Below are 16,622 nucleotides of genomic sequence, written 5' to 3' on the forward strand. Positions count from 1 at the left end.
GCCTACACTTTCCCTTGGTCTAAAGCACCTGCTTCATTATTTATTTATGGTTCTAGTATTTACAAAATAACTTTTTGTTTTTTAACTTAATGTTAAAGGAGTATAGAGATATCTGGTCAAAGATTTGTTGGAAGCTGAAAATTAAATGAAGAATGCTTTCAGAATTTATTTTTAGTTTAATATAGCAAAAAAACAATGGTCACAGTGTACTGGTTTACACAAAAATCCATTTTCATGTTTCCAATCTTTTTATATTGGGGAATTATGCTGAAGCATTTTCTTATGTGATGATCCAGCAACATGTGGAGGAGGGGCAACATTGTGTGCTGCTCATTTCTGTAACAGCTGGAGAAAACATCAGTTCCTCACAGACCTTTTCTTGTCTCATACTGAATAGACTAATGGAGTAGGAAACATTTTCACTTATGTACCGTAATGCATCTAAAAGGGGCAAAAGGTCTATTGGGGTTTAATGGGTTAATTGGATAAGATAGATGAAAAGTGTTGTACAAGTCTAAGCCTGCTTGAGGTTGTTCCTGTTTTCATCTTTTGACATTTATCCAACCCTGCATCTATATTTCTGCTTCCAAACTCCTGACATGTTTGGTTTTTTCAGGCCAAATGATTTTTCAGCAAACACTCCTCTCTGATGGTGCTTCTGTTGCTACGTATAAAATCAGCGTGGCTTGTTTATTGCTAAACTGGCATCTCGTTGACCCCGGATGGAGTTATTTCAGGTCAATGAAATGGTTCAAGTGTTTCTCTGAATCCCACTTATCTGGTAAAGATTGTTTACGTATCCTTTGTCTTACAAATTCTATTTAATGCCGTTCGGCCTTAAGGTACGATCTTAAAAGCTGCTTTTCATCCCAAAGCGGGTTGTTCCTCTGGGTCTTAATCGCTGAGCTCTGTGTGTGCATAGAATGGTTGTCGTTTCATATCTGTCACATGTTGGGTCATGAGAAAGCTGTCAAATAGTTGAAGAGGTAGAGCAATACAATTTCTAATATCCAAGTAGCTCCAATAATCACACGTCCTCTTAACCAAATTGCTGCTTTTCTCTCTGTTAATACCTTTCCTTTTTTCTGTCATCCTCATTTCTCTCTTTAACCTCAACTTTGAACTTCTAACAGCAATAAAGCGCAATCTAACCACAATAATTAGAAGGACTTACAGCAAAAAATCAAGTAATTAGAAGAACAATGACTTATCTCCCGTCTGTTTTTCTCCCATTCACTGTCTCTCTCTATTTATTCAGATTTAAATTGCCTCAATGATTATTCTGCAGCAAACAACTCTCAAAAAAACAAATGTAATTAATTTCAACAGCTGGCTTTCTCTGCTTTGTGTGTTTGGTATTTTTTAATGCAGTAGTTGTCAGGATTAAAATGAGGTTGTGTGAAGCTATGGTTTGTTTACCAATATGTAAACACAGCATGGTTTGTTTGTCTGAACTTCAAATGAAGCATTCTAGTCTAATAAATGCACTTTTATATGGTTAAAGTGCAAAACTGGGGCATAATTGTTCTCTGGATTTGCTTTATACCCAGCAAGATGAGGTTTTTTTGTGTTTGACTTGATGGAAGACGATTTGTAAATTGTGCGTTGTAGGGATATTTTTAATGGAGGTTTAGATTTCTTTGGGGTCATAATATGATTCCAGTCTTTATCAATACTTATATTTTCTGATTCTTAATGGTTTTACTTAAAACAATGAACAATAGTTCATTTTTTTTATCAATAAAAATGATAGGAAGGTGCTAAGCTCATTCATTTATGGGTTTTATGCATGTGCTGCCATTCTTTGACTATTAAATGCCTTCAGGTCACAGGGGCAAATTGTCCAGTGGATCGAGCAACATCTTTTGCTAAATTTTTCTTGCTAACTTAAACTTATTTAATGACTACTTTGTTGTGTTTTTATCCTTTGGAAATGTGTACATAAAAGGCGATGGGTTGAGGGGTTCCAGTTGGAGTGGATGTTGAGAGGCGTTGCTTGTTACACATCTATTTTTGGTTTACATACTGTGCTCAATACATCCCACCTTGTGGGGAAATTCAGCTTATTGCCCCTTAATACATTTTGTACTAGTAGTGTATTAGCCAATAAAATTATCATTCAGTATTTATTCTTGCTAACTGTGCTGCTAAAATCAACATTTTTTTGTTTTAAAGCAGCTACTTCGGGGTTTCAAAATTATAGTGCACAACCTTAAGCCTTTTATACATTTAGTAACAAGTATACTTAGGATTTTTATGTTGACATAAATGTTCATTTACAATTAATGGGCAAAAGAATTGATTACCTTTGTTTTTTGAAAGAACATGCATTATAAACATTGACTTGGGTGGCTCCTATTTTATAGAAACTTTAACTTAAAAGACGTCTAATGGTGACAATTTTACACCATATTCAGCTTCTTTTTGCACCAAATGATGCCAGCTAAGTTTGCATCATTGAGATACAGATTAATAAAAGTCATACTAAAATTAAGACAGTTATGTACAAAATGATGGAAACATATTCTAAACCTTTTTGACAACTTATTTGATCTTAGGATGTCTAACGTTAGTTACTGAAAATAAGCCTATCTATGGGTTTTAAAGACAAATATTTGAATGTGAGGGGTGGAGAAGTTTCACAAATGTATTAAGCAGAAAAATAATATTTTAGTGAAGTCAAATGGTGGTTGTGGGTTAAGGTGTTATTTTAGCAGTTGCAGCTAAGAAACAAGCTGTTGCTTTGGTTTAAAATGTTATTTGACCTTTAAGATTATTACATCCACCACAAAGATTGGTAACACTGAATGTCTTCCTTCCATTTGTGGTAATTGAGGAGAGTTAACTGCCATGTTTGCAGTTAGCAATCATGAGCAGATCCATCAAAACACTACTGTAATAAGAGCTATTGAGGGTAAATGCATCAAACACCTCAATTAGGAAGACTTTTGCTATTTAGGCAAAATTATTCAAAAACGCATTACCTAAAGGTGTACAAACTGTCTTAACAAGTTTTATCTAAACAGTTACCATGTGTACATGAGATTTTTAATATATATCAAAATGTTATTTTTCTAATAGACTGAGGTAATTTATATAGGTTACTGATACGGTGTTGTATTTTCCTTAGATTGAATGCATGAGATTGAAAAAGTAATTTAAAACAGTTTCATATTTTGGTGAAACAAGGTCAAGATCATATTGACATGACTTTGAAACTAGGTTGTCCTATCTGATGATGAAATTGGATCAAATCGGTCCCTTTTCCGTTCAGAGCCATTCTAACAGTCTCTCTCTCTCTCTGCCATCTTTTCTTTTCCAGACCAACATCCCATTCCTCCAGAACGTCCTGTCCAACAGCCAGTTCCTGCACTCCACCGTGGACACCCAGTTCATTGACGAGAACCCTGAACTCTTCAACCTCAAACCCACTCAGAACCGAGCTCAGAAACTGCTTCACTACCTCGGTCAGTGTAATATTAACCACATGATGATCCAACAAGTAAATTACCTTTTCTTCCAATCTGCCTTCTATTTTATAGTACCCCTGTTGTTTCTAGTTCAAATGGCTAAATGATAGAGTTCAATCAGGTTCTGTAAGCTGAAATTCAAGGTTTATAACTCTACATCTTGAACACACTTATCGGTATCATGATTATATATATTAGCATTTTTAAAAGCAAAAGATAAAACCTGATTTACCAAACGTGGAAAAAGCTTTCCAACAAGCCTTGGGTGGTAAAATAATTCATTATTTGTGGTAAATATTTCTAATCTACAAACAAGGCAGTAAGCAAACATGAATTATAATGTTTAACTTGGCTTTATTTTTTATGCATTGTGTTAGACTCTCTTTGAAATAAGTTGTTTTTATTTTGGTATCCAGGTCATGTGATGGTTAATGGACCAACCACACCTATTCCAGTCAAGGCCAAGCCGTCCTCCACAGATCCAGTCGTCCCATCAGTTACCTTGGGTATGTCAACCAGAGGCATTTAGACTTACTAACCTTGCGTAGTTATTAGAGAATCAGAAATGCAAATAAAAAATGTATAATAGGTCATCTGTTACAACTAGTTATAAATTTTATCTGCGTAAGAAAAAAATATATTAAATGGAGTATCTACAAGTGATTAAATGGCAAAACATTTAATCACTTGTAGATACTCTTTGGATAAAAGAATCCAGCAATAGACAAATGGGCTTGTCGCGCTGTCCGATAGCTGGAGGCAGAGGAAGGCCTTCCTGAACAGCTCTGTTCGGCTCTCTGGGAGCGAAGGGCTTTACCCCCCGTGCCTCGCTGAGCTGTGATCACAGCTTCTTGTTCTCAATGGTGGAAATTCTCTGCTTTCCTCCCTGCTATGCAACGAGTTTGCTGCATTTTTGAGCTTGTTGAAATACTTGATGGGAGGGAAAATACAAAGAAACTCAGTGCATCTCTGAATTTTTTTTTCTTTTCTAAACTCAGCCACAGTATCATTCTGCATTTAGTCATTCAAAGTTCAAGTACTAAAATCGACTATTCTTAGGTGTTTAATCAATATTTACAATGCAGGTTTTTGCAGATCCATGAAATTTATTCTTTGGAGGGAAAATAGAACTGAATTTAAAAATTACAGCAGAATAAAATTGTGTATATATATTATATATATAATAAAGTAAGATCAAAGATCTAAGCTGTAGCTTTAGAACTATGAACAAGTCATATTGGTGACCTCTTATGAATAATAATGGATCAGTTTTGAAATCTTGAAAATCAATTACAGGTAACTCATCTGTAAAGGATTATGTATGTAAGGATGAATGGAGGCAGACATGTCACTGTTAAGCGTGACACACATTGGGTGTGTTTTGCCCGTAAGCGCAGCAGAGCAGTATACGCACGTGCTAAGCATAGATTACGCCTTCCAGTTTTACGTTTTAAACAGTTAAATGTTTTACCGAGGATGTGTGATATGCTCATTCAATGACTGCAAATACATGGCGCTATTCCTAATTTAGGATGAGTTTCTCATTTCAGATGCGTATATATTCTCCAGTTTTGGCTAGGAAGAAACAAAAACACATCTGGATTCACAGGTTTTTCAGGCCAATCTGTGTCTTGCTTTTTCTGCAGTTACAGTGGAATCCGCTTATAGTTATCATGTTGATCCAGAGCCAATTTGAACACTAAGCGGTTGATTACTAAAACCGAATTTACCGTTATTTCACTTATTTTTTATGCAGAATATCATCTTAATGCCATTTGTGTGGTTTTTCAATGAGAAAAATGTAATGAAACGGATAGCCTCCGCAATTACTGACTTTTACATTAGTATGCAAGTTTAATTACAGTATAGTGCACAGTGTGCAGACATGACTCTGATAGCCAGTAGGCCTACGTAACTTATTCTGTGCATCGACTCTGCTGTGCCGCGGTGCATTTGTTTAACATGTCTGAAAATAAAGTTTCAAACAAATGCTTAATCACAGCACGGTACTGCACAGTGTGCAGACATAACTCTGATAGCCAGTAGGCCTACGCAACTTATTCTGTGCATCGTCTCTGCTGTGCCGCGGTGCATTTTTTTTTTTTAACATGTCTGAAAATAAAGTTTGAAACAAACGGTTCCATAGAATAACAACATAGAAGTGACTGCATAGGCTAAAGAAAATTAAAGCTAGTCTGTCTGTTTTGTGTTGCGGATCTGCTACGCTGCATTAAGAAATCCCTTACCATATTTATCCATGGTTCCAGTGTTCACACTAAGTTGACCTTTTTTTAAAAACAATGTAAAAGTTTTTGAAACCTACATGCCAGAGACCAGTCTTTAAAATGCAAACTGGATTCCTCATCTCGGGTCTGGAAGAGACAACAGTCTCCTCTTCATCCTCCTCCTCCTCCCCCCCTTCCTCGCTGCGCGCAGCACTGGTACTCGCACTAAAGCGCTCTTGTACCTCTGAGCTAGCTAGGCAGAAGCAGACGCCCAGAAAGGAATCATGGTAGTAAAAAAAATAAAACAAAATAACTATGCTACACATAATTTTAAAATTATATTTGCACGTTTACATTCATAAAATGGCCAAAAAAGAACACTAAGCGGATTTCTTGATTACTATAAACAAATTATTTAAATTGCATTTGTATATAAATGATTTTGTCCCAAGCCTTTTGATCTATATAAGTGATTGATTACTTATCCATGAACCACTATAAGCGTATTCCACTGTATAACTGCCTAAGCAGCAGATATTGGTAGTTGTGACATGCTAACCAAATACATACTTTATTTCTCATCAGATTGGTCAAGTTGCTGATTTTAAGTGATTTTATATATAACATCTAACTTCAAAGCTTTCACACATAGTCCTGTCATTTACTTACCATGTCACAAAAGCTTGTCTTTGCTCAGAGCACCATTGCTGAACCAGTTGCTGTGGAACATTCTCTTCAGCTTCTCGTAAAAATTTTTTCAAACATATGCCGCTTTGCTGTGATTTGTGCGTGTTACACTGCCAGTGTATTTGCTGCTTTAGTGTTAGAACACATTTAATGCCTGCAGCAAGTCCTTATTGGCTTTAGCTGAGTGGCACAGTGCATTTCAATATTGAATTGAACATTAATTTAACATTAGGTGCCTTTGCAAAAAGAAAACCTCTGAAATTAAGCAGGTACTGGGTTGATAATTGGTTATAAAGCATGCAAATCTAAAACAATGGTTAAAGCATGATGAGCCATTTATAAAAAATATCTGACATCTTTAACTTCATTTTTTTTCTTCTTTGATCAACAATCGGCCATAAATGTGAACGTTCCCCTTTCCTGAGCTCTTTGGATCTATCATGGTCATCAGCACCCTGCTCTGCATCGACACGCTCTATACACACAAATTTAAAATGAAATAATATGGGTCATAATCATGTCTGACTAATCGGATCCGACATCTAAAAACGTGCTCAGTGGAATAAAGTGCAGAGGGATGAGACGGAATAATTTCCAATGTTTGTGCTTCTGTGCGCCACTTTGTTTTTCTTTTATCTTGGTTATGCAGATTATTTGTGTTTACAGCTTTTATTGCCCAGCTTACTCGCATGAAACGCACAAACAGGAACAAATTTAGAACTGTTTAACTGGTATAGATACAGAACGATCAAACACTCCATCGTCAGCATTTGTGCACAGCCCTCCCACTCACCTACTGTAAGCAGCTGACGGGGTAGTTGTATGCAGCACAGGCAGCGCACACAGGCATACCTAAAGCCTGGTAATGAGATTTGTAATATGCTTATATCCCTTCTTTCATTTGACGGAGGGATTGGGAGAAGAGGGGGATTAGGCCTGTATTATCACACTCTGTCTAGAGAGGCGTGGAGGCAGGGAAGGACAGGGACATGGAAGGAGAAACAGGTGATGATGGGAGACTCAGAGGCCAGTGTTTAATCTCTGGAGGAAAAATTGACCAGTGGACTTGGGGGCAGGAGTGGAGCTGTAATAGATAAATTGAGCAAGCTACACAGTTCAAATATATTTATACATTCTCCAGAAATTTTTATTTAACATAAAAGATTCCCAGCTGTTAATTAATGCTGTGCTGAAGCACTGATTTGTACGTGGGTCTGCCTTTTAGTTCAATTTACCTCAGATGTTGGGGGGTTGTCCCTTTTGTCATTTTGTTTTGATGAGCTCAAACTTAGATTGGATGGCTCTGCTGGCGAACATAACCTTTCAAGTCTCATCACAGCTTTTCAATTGAATTTAAGTCTGAAATTTGACTAGGCCATTTTAAAACAACAATATCCTGCCAAAATGATGTAGGCAATTGATTGACAATTGATTAAATGTAAAAAAAAAAAAAAAAAAAAAAAACTAATTAACAAGAACTCATTAAAATGATTCAAACCATTTGACAGTTTTATGGAGACTAGAGGATAACCATACCTGGTAATTTCTCTTTAAAATAAATAACTTTGATTTAAAAAAAAACCCTAACATGTAAGGACCCACAAATGGGCTTTAATTTGAAGGAAACCAGCCTTTCTACATCTATCCAGGAGTTGACATATACCCCATTTACACTACCCTTGAAAAACCGATCCATTCCAAGACCGGTCCGAGCTCGGATCAGTTAACCAGGCCGTGCTCGGTTCTAACGACAGTTTACACATCACGCTATCTCGGTTCCTCGCCTCCTAGTGACAATCTGCAGTATTACTGCCAGTATTGAAGGAGGAAATCAAGCAGTTGGTGGCGGTAATGCACCAAAAGCTGCTTGCCAACCGCCATAAAACGGTAAGAAAAAGACAGAGGGAATCAAGCAAAACAAAATGGCGCCGCCCGTCACATTCAGAAAGTTATGCTTGATTATTGCTGTACTTTGGTGTTATTTAAAATGCCATTATTTAAAATTTTGCGTGGAGAAGATTTCGGTTGTTTATAGTTTAAGAAGAAGTTGTTCTTCTGTTTCTGTTTACCGCCAACTACTGGAATGGAGTGTGAATCCCGATGTGTAGCCAGACGGAGATGACGCGCTCTGCTCATGCACTCTTGTTATCAGAGAACCGAGTCAGGGAAAAACCGAGCCGAGCCCACCTCTGGAACTGGTCTGCATTTATATCGGTTCGGTTGTGTCTAGCTTGGTTCAGTTCAGTTTGCTTTCCATTTACACACGATAAGTTATCTCAGTTACTGAGCTCGGACCGGTCTCGGCACGGTTGTTCAAGGGTAGTGTAAATGGGGTAAATGTCTCCATGAGTCTTTGTCAATCCTGTTGGTTGGCACCAGAGTAATCTGTAGTTGGAGCACTGATGTATTTAAGTGGCATAGAGTTCCATCCTCCTACACACATTCCAAATAACATGGATAGATTTTGAAATGTCTTCCAAAGAAAGCTGAGCAGAGTCTGGCTGTCTTGCAATTTAAGCCCATTTGTGGTCGTCATGACCCAGATGACAGACATGTACGTATTTTTTATTATTATTTTTTTTAAACTCTTGTGTACTTTGGATTAGGAGAAATTAGACTTTTTTCCAGCATAACCTTGGAACTCTGAAGGTCATCTCCAGTGTTTTCCTACAACTAGTGCAGCTTATTTTGTTTTAAACTGGAAATAAATTTCTCATATCTAAAAATAGAGCACAGTAAGTTACAAAAAGAGCACATTTAACCTTGGTGACATGGATGCTACTTTATCCTGATGGCTCATATTTCCTACTTGGTCTATTAAAGTCTAATTAGGATTGGTGATATGAAACCTTCCCTCTGTAGGCAGATCACTGGTGTTGTGAAGATCCTTGATCCTATTATTGTCTGGTGGAGGCCAGCCGCAGGTTAATCACCAGATTTCTCTAAGCTCAACCTCATGGAAAAACTAATAGAAATGAAGTCACTCTCCTTGCTGCTTTTAATGCTCTGGGTCCATTTTTAGGATGTTAAAATGTTTTGAAACGTTCCAAGTTCACTATTTTTTGGGGAAGGGTCATCTGGTTCTTTGTATTCTATTTCTTGCAGCCTTCAAATGCTTTCTTTGCCTTTGTTCTTTTTTTCTTTGTTGGGACCAAACCTTGTTGGAAGGTTTCAGAAGGAGTGAGTTTCATGCTTTGCTTTCTGAAACTTAAAGATACTGATGCATGCTCACTTATAATAATAATAACAATAATAATAACAATAATAATAATAATAACAATAATAACAATAATAATAACTTATATAGTTTTTATTCTCTCACTCTTGCACACCTCTATTTTGTGAGCTGCTTTCATGAGGTCAAACTTGAGCAGTTTAAATTAATTATATTTTGTTTGTCTGGTAATGAAATGGGCAGCAAGAAACAATGTCTAATTTTTGGGTGCTTTTTGCTCTTATTTTAATGCACCTAACTGTAAGATGGCATCAAGTATTTGTGCAAACATCGAAGAAAAAAAACAATTCATCAGGGGTTTTTCAGGAGGAGCAGATGAGCTGTCTGCTCTGTGTAATATTGAGAACTTGTAAGTGCCGTGGTCTACTTTCTCTGAGCGTTTTGCATCTGGAGGAGAGGGACCTGCAGAGTGTGGAGAGCAGCAGACAGGTGAGGAACGTCAGGAAGAGAGAGCAATGAAGCGACATGAGAATTGAAGTGTGTGCAGAGTAACGGAGGGAGGTGGGAGGCTTTCGATGGAAATGAGAAGAGATGTTTGTGTGCAAGTGGGTCAGTTGTCACGCACGGCAACCATGTGGGACTTGGATCTCTTCACTAGTTGTATTTTTTTAATACAGTATATAAATTCAGTCCATCACTTTTCCTTTTTTTTTTTGGATACCGTCGAATGTAGGGATCATTGTATGTGAAGATGCTGCAGTCCCAGAGGATACAAGCCCTTCTCTTTATAGTGCTCAGGTAAAAGTGTCACAGATGTGATGGGATACAAAGAAATGACATGAATGAGAATCAATCTTTCTCCCTGGACACTTTTTTACTGCGCCATACCAGTTGTAGGTTTACCTGTTTTTTGATAGCAGCAGGAAAACTTGGCACTTTTCAAGTCTTTCTTTAGTCTGCTTATTTAGGATGCTAGAATTTTCATGGTCAGGCTCAGCTTGGGGAAAAAAAATACCAGGCAACTAATGCCCTTGGTGCAGTGGTTGCATATCTGCCTTGCACTGGTTCAGAAACATATTCTTACACTGCTTGTACTGCAGCATACATTTTTCTGATATCCAGCTGTGCCAAAGTCCTGCATATTTCTTGTGGGCCAAAAGAGGGTCACCTCTCCTACTGTGCATGAGAAGGGATGAATCTAAAAGTTCCAGGATAGAACTAAACTGGTCACCTCTGGTCTAAAGTTTTTACTTCTTAGGTAAAATGATAAATGGATCCAGTTTACTGGCTCAGCTTGTAGATAGCTTTAGTTTGGCAGACGTGCAACAGACATGTTGGTGATCGCCCACAGAGACCTGTGCTATGTTTACCCTGTTTGTTTTTAAAGCTAAACTGTAATAAAGTGGAAATGCAGGAATTTCTCATGGGAATTCCTCTAACATCTTTGTTTCTCTCCGTGGATGCTTTTAGCAGTCATCTTGTTTCAGAACCACATATGAGCTTTGAAAGCTCACTAGAAATGGTCAGTACATGTTCAACAATTCCCATCCTACCCTTCCTCAGGGAGTGGTCCTGCTTTCTTTGCCTCTCATAATGGACAGGATAAGGTTCACCTCTTTCAGATCATCCATTTACTCTACATTGCTTGTATTTTAAAAAAAGTTATGTATATGCACGCGATGCACTTTTGTCAGTATGAGTCAAAGACCTTTGTTCACTCAAGAATATCTAAACAAGTAAACCTATTGCTATAAATTGATGCTTTTAGTATGAAGGTAATACAAAAGCACTCATGTGATACTGCAGCCTTTAGGTTCACATTCCAAGCTAAAGAAGATTACTTTAAAATTAAGAAAAGCTTTAAGGTGTGAATGTTTTTGGCATTCTCTTGATGCCTTCAATTGGAAATTATTACATCATTCACAGTGCAGATCTAAATGTCCCTTTCAACAAAGTACAGGGTTTAGATGTCTGCTTAACCTGTGATGCATAGTTCCTCCCTGTGACACTGGTCAATCTGAATGAGCTAATAAGTCTCATCCATCATGTGCCAGCAAGTCAGTAGGATCTCTGAAATGAGCTCTGTGCATTCTTGCATTAGGGATGTCCTCCAGTGTCAAGGATGCTGTCCTTCAATCACGCGTTTTGCAGCTATTAATGTACATATCTGGTAGTCTACAGCTTGACAACTTTATGACTCATTAGAGCTGACTTGTTTGAGAGAGCTGTAGTTTTGGGGTTTTTTTCCTTTTTTTTTTTTAAGCTGGAATGAAAGTGCCCCTTTTGAGGGATGTATTTATGCTCCTTGGTGTACAGATGAAGGCACGTTTATGTACATGACAAAAACGGGAATACAAACCGTTTATATCAAACTGAAGTTGTCACTGTTATTGTTTATTTTTATGTTATACTTTTTTTTTAAAAGGAATATAACCTCACTAATGTGACAATTGTTGCTCCCACCAACAATTGTAATCAGAAATAGCAGCCAGGAAATTAAGGTAAACTGTAAACTTATGGTGTTCTAGCTGGAAAACTATTTACAGCAACTCATTTAATGTATTTAGATTTCAAAGCTTTTTGTTTTGTGATGTATACGTTATAATGTGTCCTTCAAGTCGATAAAGAGCCAATAGTTGCTAGCAGTAATGTTGCTTAGCAACAGAAAGCTTAACAGGTATGAATTTAGTACTATGTTAATTTCTACAGGGGCTTTCCAAGTCCAAAGAGACTTAATGTTTCCTGGCTTTAGGTAGCGGACAAAGACTGCCTCAAGAGGTGGTTCTTGGTTCTGTTCGGTCCACACCACAGGTTGCTGGTCTTTATTCGGACCTGAACTAAAGGTCTGGACCAACGTCAGAAACAAACCCTGTTCCATTTTAAACAGACCAGTTGATGCTGATGTGAATCGCCCTTGATTTAATCATTGATATTTAACTCATTAAAGCTCAAACTTATTAAAAAGGGAAAAAAAAAGTCAGTCTTTATGGATGGACATATTTCATTGTATTTAGTTGAGTTTTGCCGCTTTGTAGTTTCAATTGAAAAGGTTTATTCTGCTGCCACACATTTCTAAGATTCTGGTCACTTACCTAACATTTTAACATTGCATAGCAAATTTATTTGCATGCTTTGTACATAAAGCCCCAGGATTAAAGACCTCTGCAAGAAACTGTCCTGTAACTAATTAGGTGATTTATCAGCTTATTTTCCTTTTGAAAAAGACCATTTGTCCCCATTTGTTTAAACTTATGGCCTTGATCTTGAGATGTAATATTTCAACATGATATGCTCTTTGCATGATGCAATCCATTTAGTGAGATGGCCCTGTCCTTCATGCAGCAAAACCCTCCCACAACATGATGCCGCCAACACCCTTGCACTTGGCTTTTAATTTGAATGCACTTATCTAGTTTGATTTTATCTGCTGAAAGCAGTAAACCTTGTAAGATGAATGTTACATTTAGAATAAAAGCTTTGTCTCCCTGAGACTGGAAACGAACCATACGTGTAGTTTTTTAGTTATGCCTCCCCCATTTTGTTCAATATTTACAAAATATACATCTAAAGCAGGTTAGGTGAATTATAGAATGCAAAGAAACAGATTTGTGTGAAAGATCATATAACTGTTTTAAATCGGCTTCCAGAAACATGTCAGCTTCTGATATTTTTGAGCCGAGGTGCAGAAAGAATTACCTTGCGGATCAGCCAGGTTCTTGTAAGATTTGCAAGAATCAGTTTTGACAGATGTGATCCATCCTGCAAGCTTTTAGAATGTCTGCTTGAGGTCAAAACACAAAAGGTCTGACTTATCACCTTCCCTGTGAGTCACTGCTGAGCTTTAGGGGTTTAAATGATCAACAATACTCTATCATACAGCCCACCACTGCTTGACCAAAAGCAGGTTTAAAAACGCCTGAATCAATCTATGCGTTTACTTATTTAAAAAAAGAATGTTTTGCTTGACGGATTTAAATTCACTAAGCTATGATTTTTGATTTATTTTACTACTATTACTAATAGCATAATTTAGTGGGTAGAATGGGCTTAAATGTTTGGGTCATTTCAGACTTTTTGGGTTTGAGGCTCTCCAGAGATGACAAAAATAGCAGCAAAAATTTTTTTTTTTGGTTTAAATGTTAATGGAATTGAATTTAAGAACAATAGAGCAGGGGTAACCAATTAAAATAAAGAAAATCTACAACCAGTAAATGTCTGGAGACATTTCTTATTATAACCTGTTACTTTGATCTAAATTTAACAATGAAATAAAATGTGATGTGTATGCATCCATGTTATACATTGCATTTTTTAATACAAAAAAAATATTTAAAACATTTTTTTTTAATTTTTCCATTTTAAAATTGAAAGTGTTTTTGGAAGTAGAGAACAAGAATTTGTTAGTCTGGTATATAGACAGTTTCCTGATTCACATTTTTTATAAAAACACCTGAACTGTTTTTTTTTCTTATGACTTAATGAGAGCAGTAGGCTTTAGGCTGCCCTGCAAGTTTTATAAACCTGGGTTTGAATAGCGACAAAGCCATTTTCAAGCACATATCAAGGTGCTCATTCGTTAGCCTTGGATGAATATTTATTTTTGATTATGTTTATGGTGGAGAATCCTGCTTCACAGCAGCAGGTTGAGCCAAACATACTTAAAAATGTGCAGGGTCATCTTTGAGCAAACCATTTCACTTTTCTTTCACCAGTTTAATGTAGTTCTAGCAGTCACTCTCTCTGGTGTCTTTTCCTTAGTCTTCTCCTCCTTTCCCACCGCCCAGCTTGCTGTTGTGTATAAAAGTGGCTAGATGCAGCAACCCTGACAGCAACTCATTGGATAATTTGTATCAGATGTAGCCTGGACAACATGCAGTAACTTATAAATGTTTTAAATCAGGTTGAGTCCAGATTAGCCAGCAGGTGGGTCCGGATCCAGACCATGTCTGCTAATCCCTCCTCTGCAATAGAGGGATCTGACAATTGCAGGTTAAGTCTAGGTGGTATTTCTGTTTTATATTGGTTATCAAGATGGATCCATTTCCCTAAAGTGGTCATTCTTGACAAATGGCAACAATGAGAACACAGATTCTTTAGGAATAGATGCAAAACATTAAAACACAAAACACACTAACAGAAAGTGGCACCTTGCAGTACAGGCATGGAAATCGATCAAATTAACTGTGTGAAACTTTGTTATTACCTAAACTGCTTTAGAAGGTGAGATTTTTTTTTTTTGTTAATGAAGGTTTTTTATTTTTCTACACATACCACCTCAGAATAAGGGGTTATTTGAAGTACACAACTCAATGAAAGTGGTTGATTTACTCAGAAAACCTTTTCCCAGTTAAAATTTGATCAACTGACTTCAATTGTTCTTGATTATAGAAGCTACTCCATGCCAGTATGGAGCCCTAGACATGGTTTGATTTCTGGCCTCAATACTTGACTTTATTTAACGAATACAATGAAGTAAAGTAAGATGGAGCGATTAGTGACTTGGTTGATAGATCTGGGGGTTGTGTCTCGATTATAGAATGCAGACTCTGTGGAGATGGGCAGTGGCGCCTCCAGAAATGTTTCATAGGGGTGGCCAGATGGGGCCGCTAAAAATCTTTGGGTGGCCACTGACACTGAAAGCCATAATTTCAGGGTTTGAATCTACTATTGTGGCAAACCTCCCAGTAGAAATCAAAAGACTTAAACACCTAATCATATCTGGGTTTATTAGGATTTTTAGTGTTATGTCACTGGCTGTGCATAATGGGAATAAATGCTAAACTGATACTGGTAGAATTTACACTAGCGAGTGGGGTGGCCAAGACACTGCACAGGGTGGCCGTGGCCACCCCTGGTGGCGCCACTGGAGATGGGAGGGAAGTAAAAGATTTAGTATATTATGCATAAAATGTAATCCTGCCAGATCTATGCAGCTGAGTTTATCAGTCAACATTATTAAATGTCTCGTGTAACTGTCAATACATTTGAAAACTGAATTGCTTTTGGGGGGGTTATGAAAAATTATACAGCTTATGATATATAAAAGGCTACTTTATTCCCTCCAAACTTGTTTTGGAAACATGAGAATTGAAGTGCTTGAGACATTATGTCTTTTGTTTGTCCACAGGCTTTTTCTGCAGCTGCTGTTTGCTTATCCATTGGGCCTGCTCCATATATAATGATCTAGTGGCTACTTGGTTGTCTTAAATAAGTTGGCTTTGGTTGTGTTACATTCTATGCAACTGCAAGGGACTTTGAACCATTTGTAAACTGCATTGTAAGGGACTTTACAAACCTGCCAGAGACACCAAAAATGTTGTCCAAAAGAATCTGAGTTTATAAGAAAAATACAAAATACTCCAAGATTACAAGTTGGGCACAAAAAGGAAGTCAACATAACAGAATTGGGTATTAACATTACCAACTCAAACAAAACCTGACCGGACAAAAAAAGACACGAGGGTAAATTTTTGTTTTACACTTGTGTAAACAAAATGACAAAATCTGTCTAAAGTCTAAAAAAATAAGTCTAAAACTTAAATGGTGGTTGATCAGACCAGTGAAACAAGGAAGAAACAAACTAACAAAGACTTGGCTGGTTAACACTGTTTTTTTAATAATTACATTTTTACGACTTTTGCCCAACAAAATGGGAATGGGAACTAAATATAGCCATCACTATACCACCTTATCTCCCCTCATCTTACACATGCAGTCAATGGTATTCTCCATTTAAATGATTCTATTTAAGGAGAGCTGCTGCAGCTTAAATTCTTTTCTTTCTCTGACTCACCCTCAGAAACTTGAATGTAACTTATAACTCAAAGAAATGCATTGATCGTAAGTATAGTATCTATAAAATAAGTAAAACAGTTAGACAAGGATAAATGTGCACTCACAATGGTCAACTAAAAATCTGATCGCTGAAATGTTTACTTTTTGTTTTTTATAAATGCAAATTTAATCAGTACAAAGATGTTTTAAGAATGAAAAACAAATCATTTACATTTGATCTAGTGTCTGTGACAGCAGGGACAGCTGTCACATGCCTTAAGCTCACATCTT

At 37.0% G+C, this 16,622-nt stretch overlaps 1 protein-coding gene across 2 annotated transcripts in view; it reads left to right on the forward strand.

Moving 5' to 3' along the window:
- The window catches only part of pc (pyruvate carboxylase), a 373,340-nt gene that overhangs the window by 279,076 nt on the left and 77,642 nt on the right, over positions 1-16,622 (forward strand). For both annotated transcript variants that reach the window (XM_015373837.1, XM_015373838.1), the window contains exons 13-14: positions 3,323-3,467; positions 3,887-3,976. In XM_015373837.1, coding sequence (XP_015229323.1) covers positions 3,323-3,467; positions 3,887-3,976 — 235 coding nt within the window. The remainder of the gene's footprint in view (positions 1-3,322; positions 3,468-3,886; positions 3,977-16,622) is intronic.

Source organism: Cyprinodon variegatus, unplaced genomic scaffold, assembly GCF_000732505.1.
Source record: "Cyprinodon variegatus isolate N-32 unplaced genomic scaffold, C_variegatus-1.0 Scaffold93, whole genome shotgun sequence".
NCBI classification, from domain to species: Eukaryota; Metazoa; Chordata; class Actinopteri; order Cyprinodontiformes; family Cyprinodontidae; genus Cyprinodon; species Cyprinodon variegatus.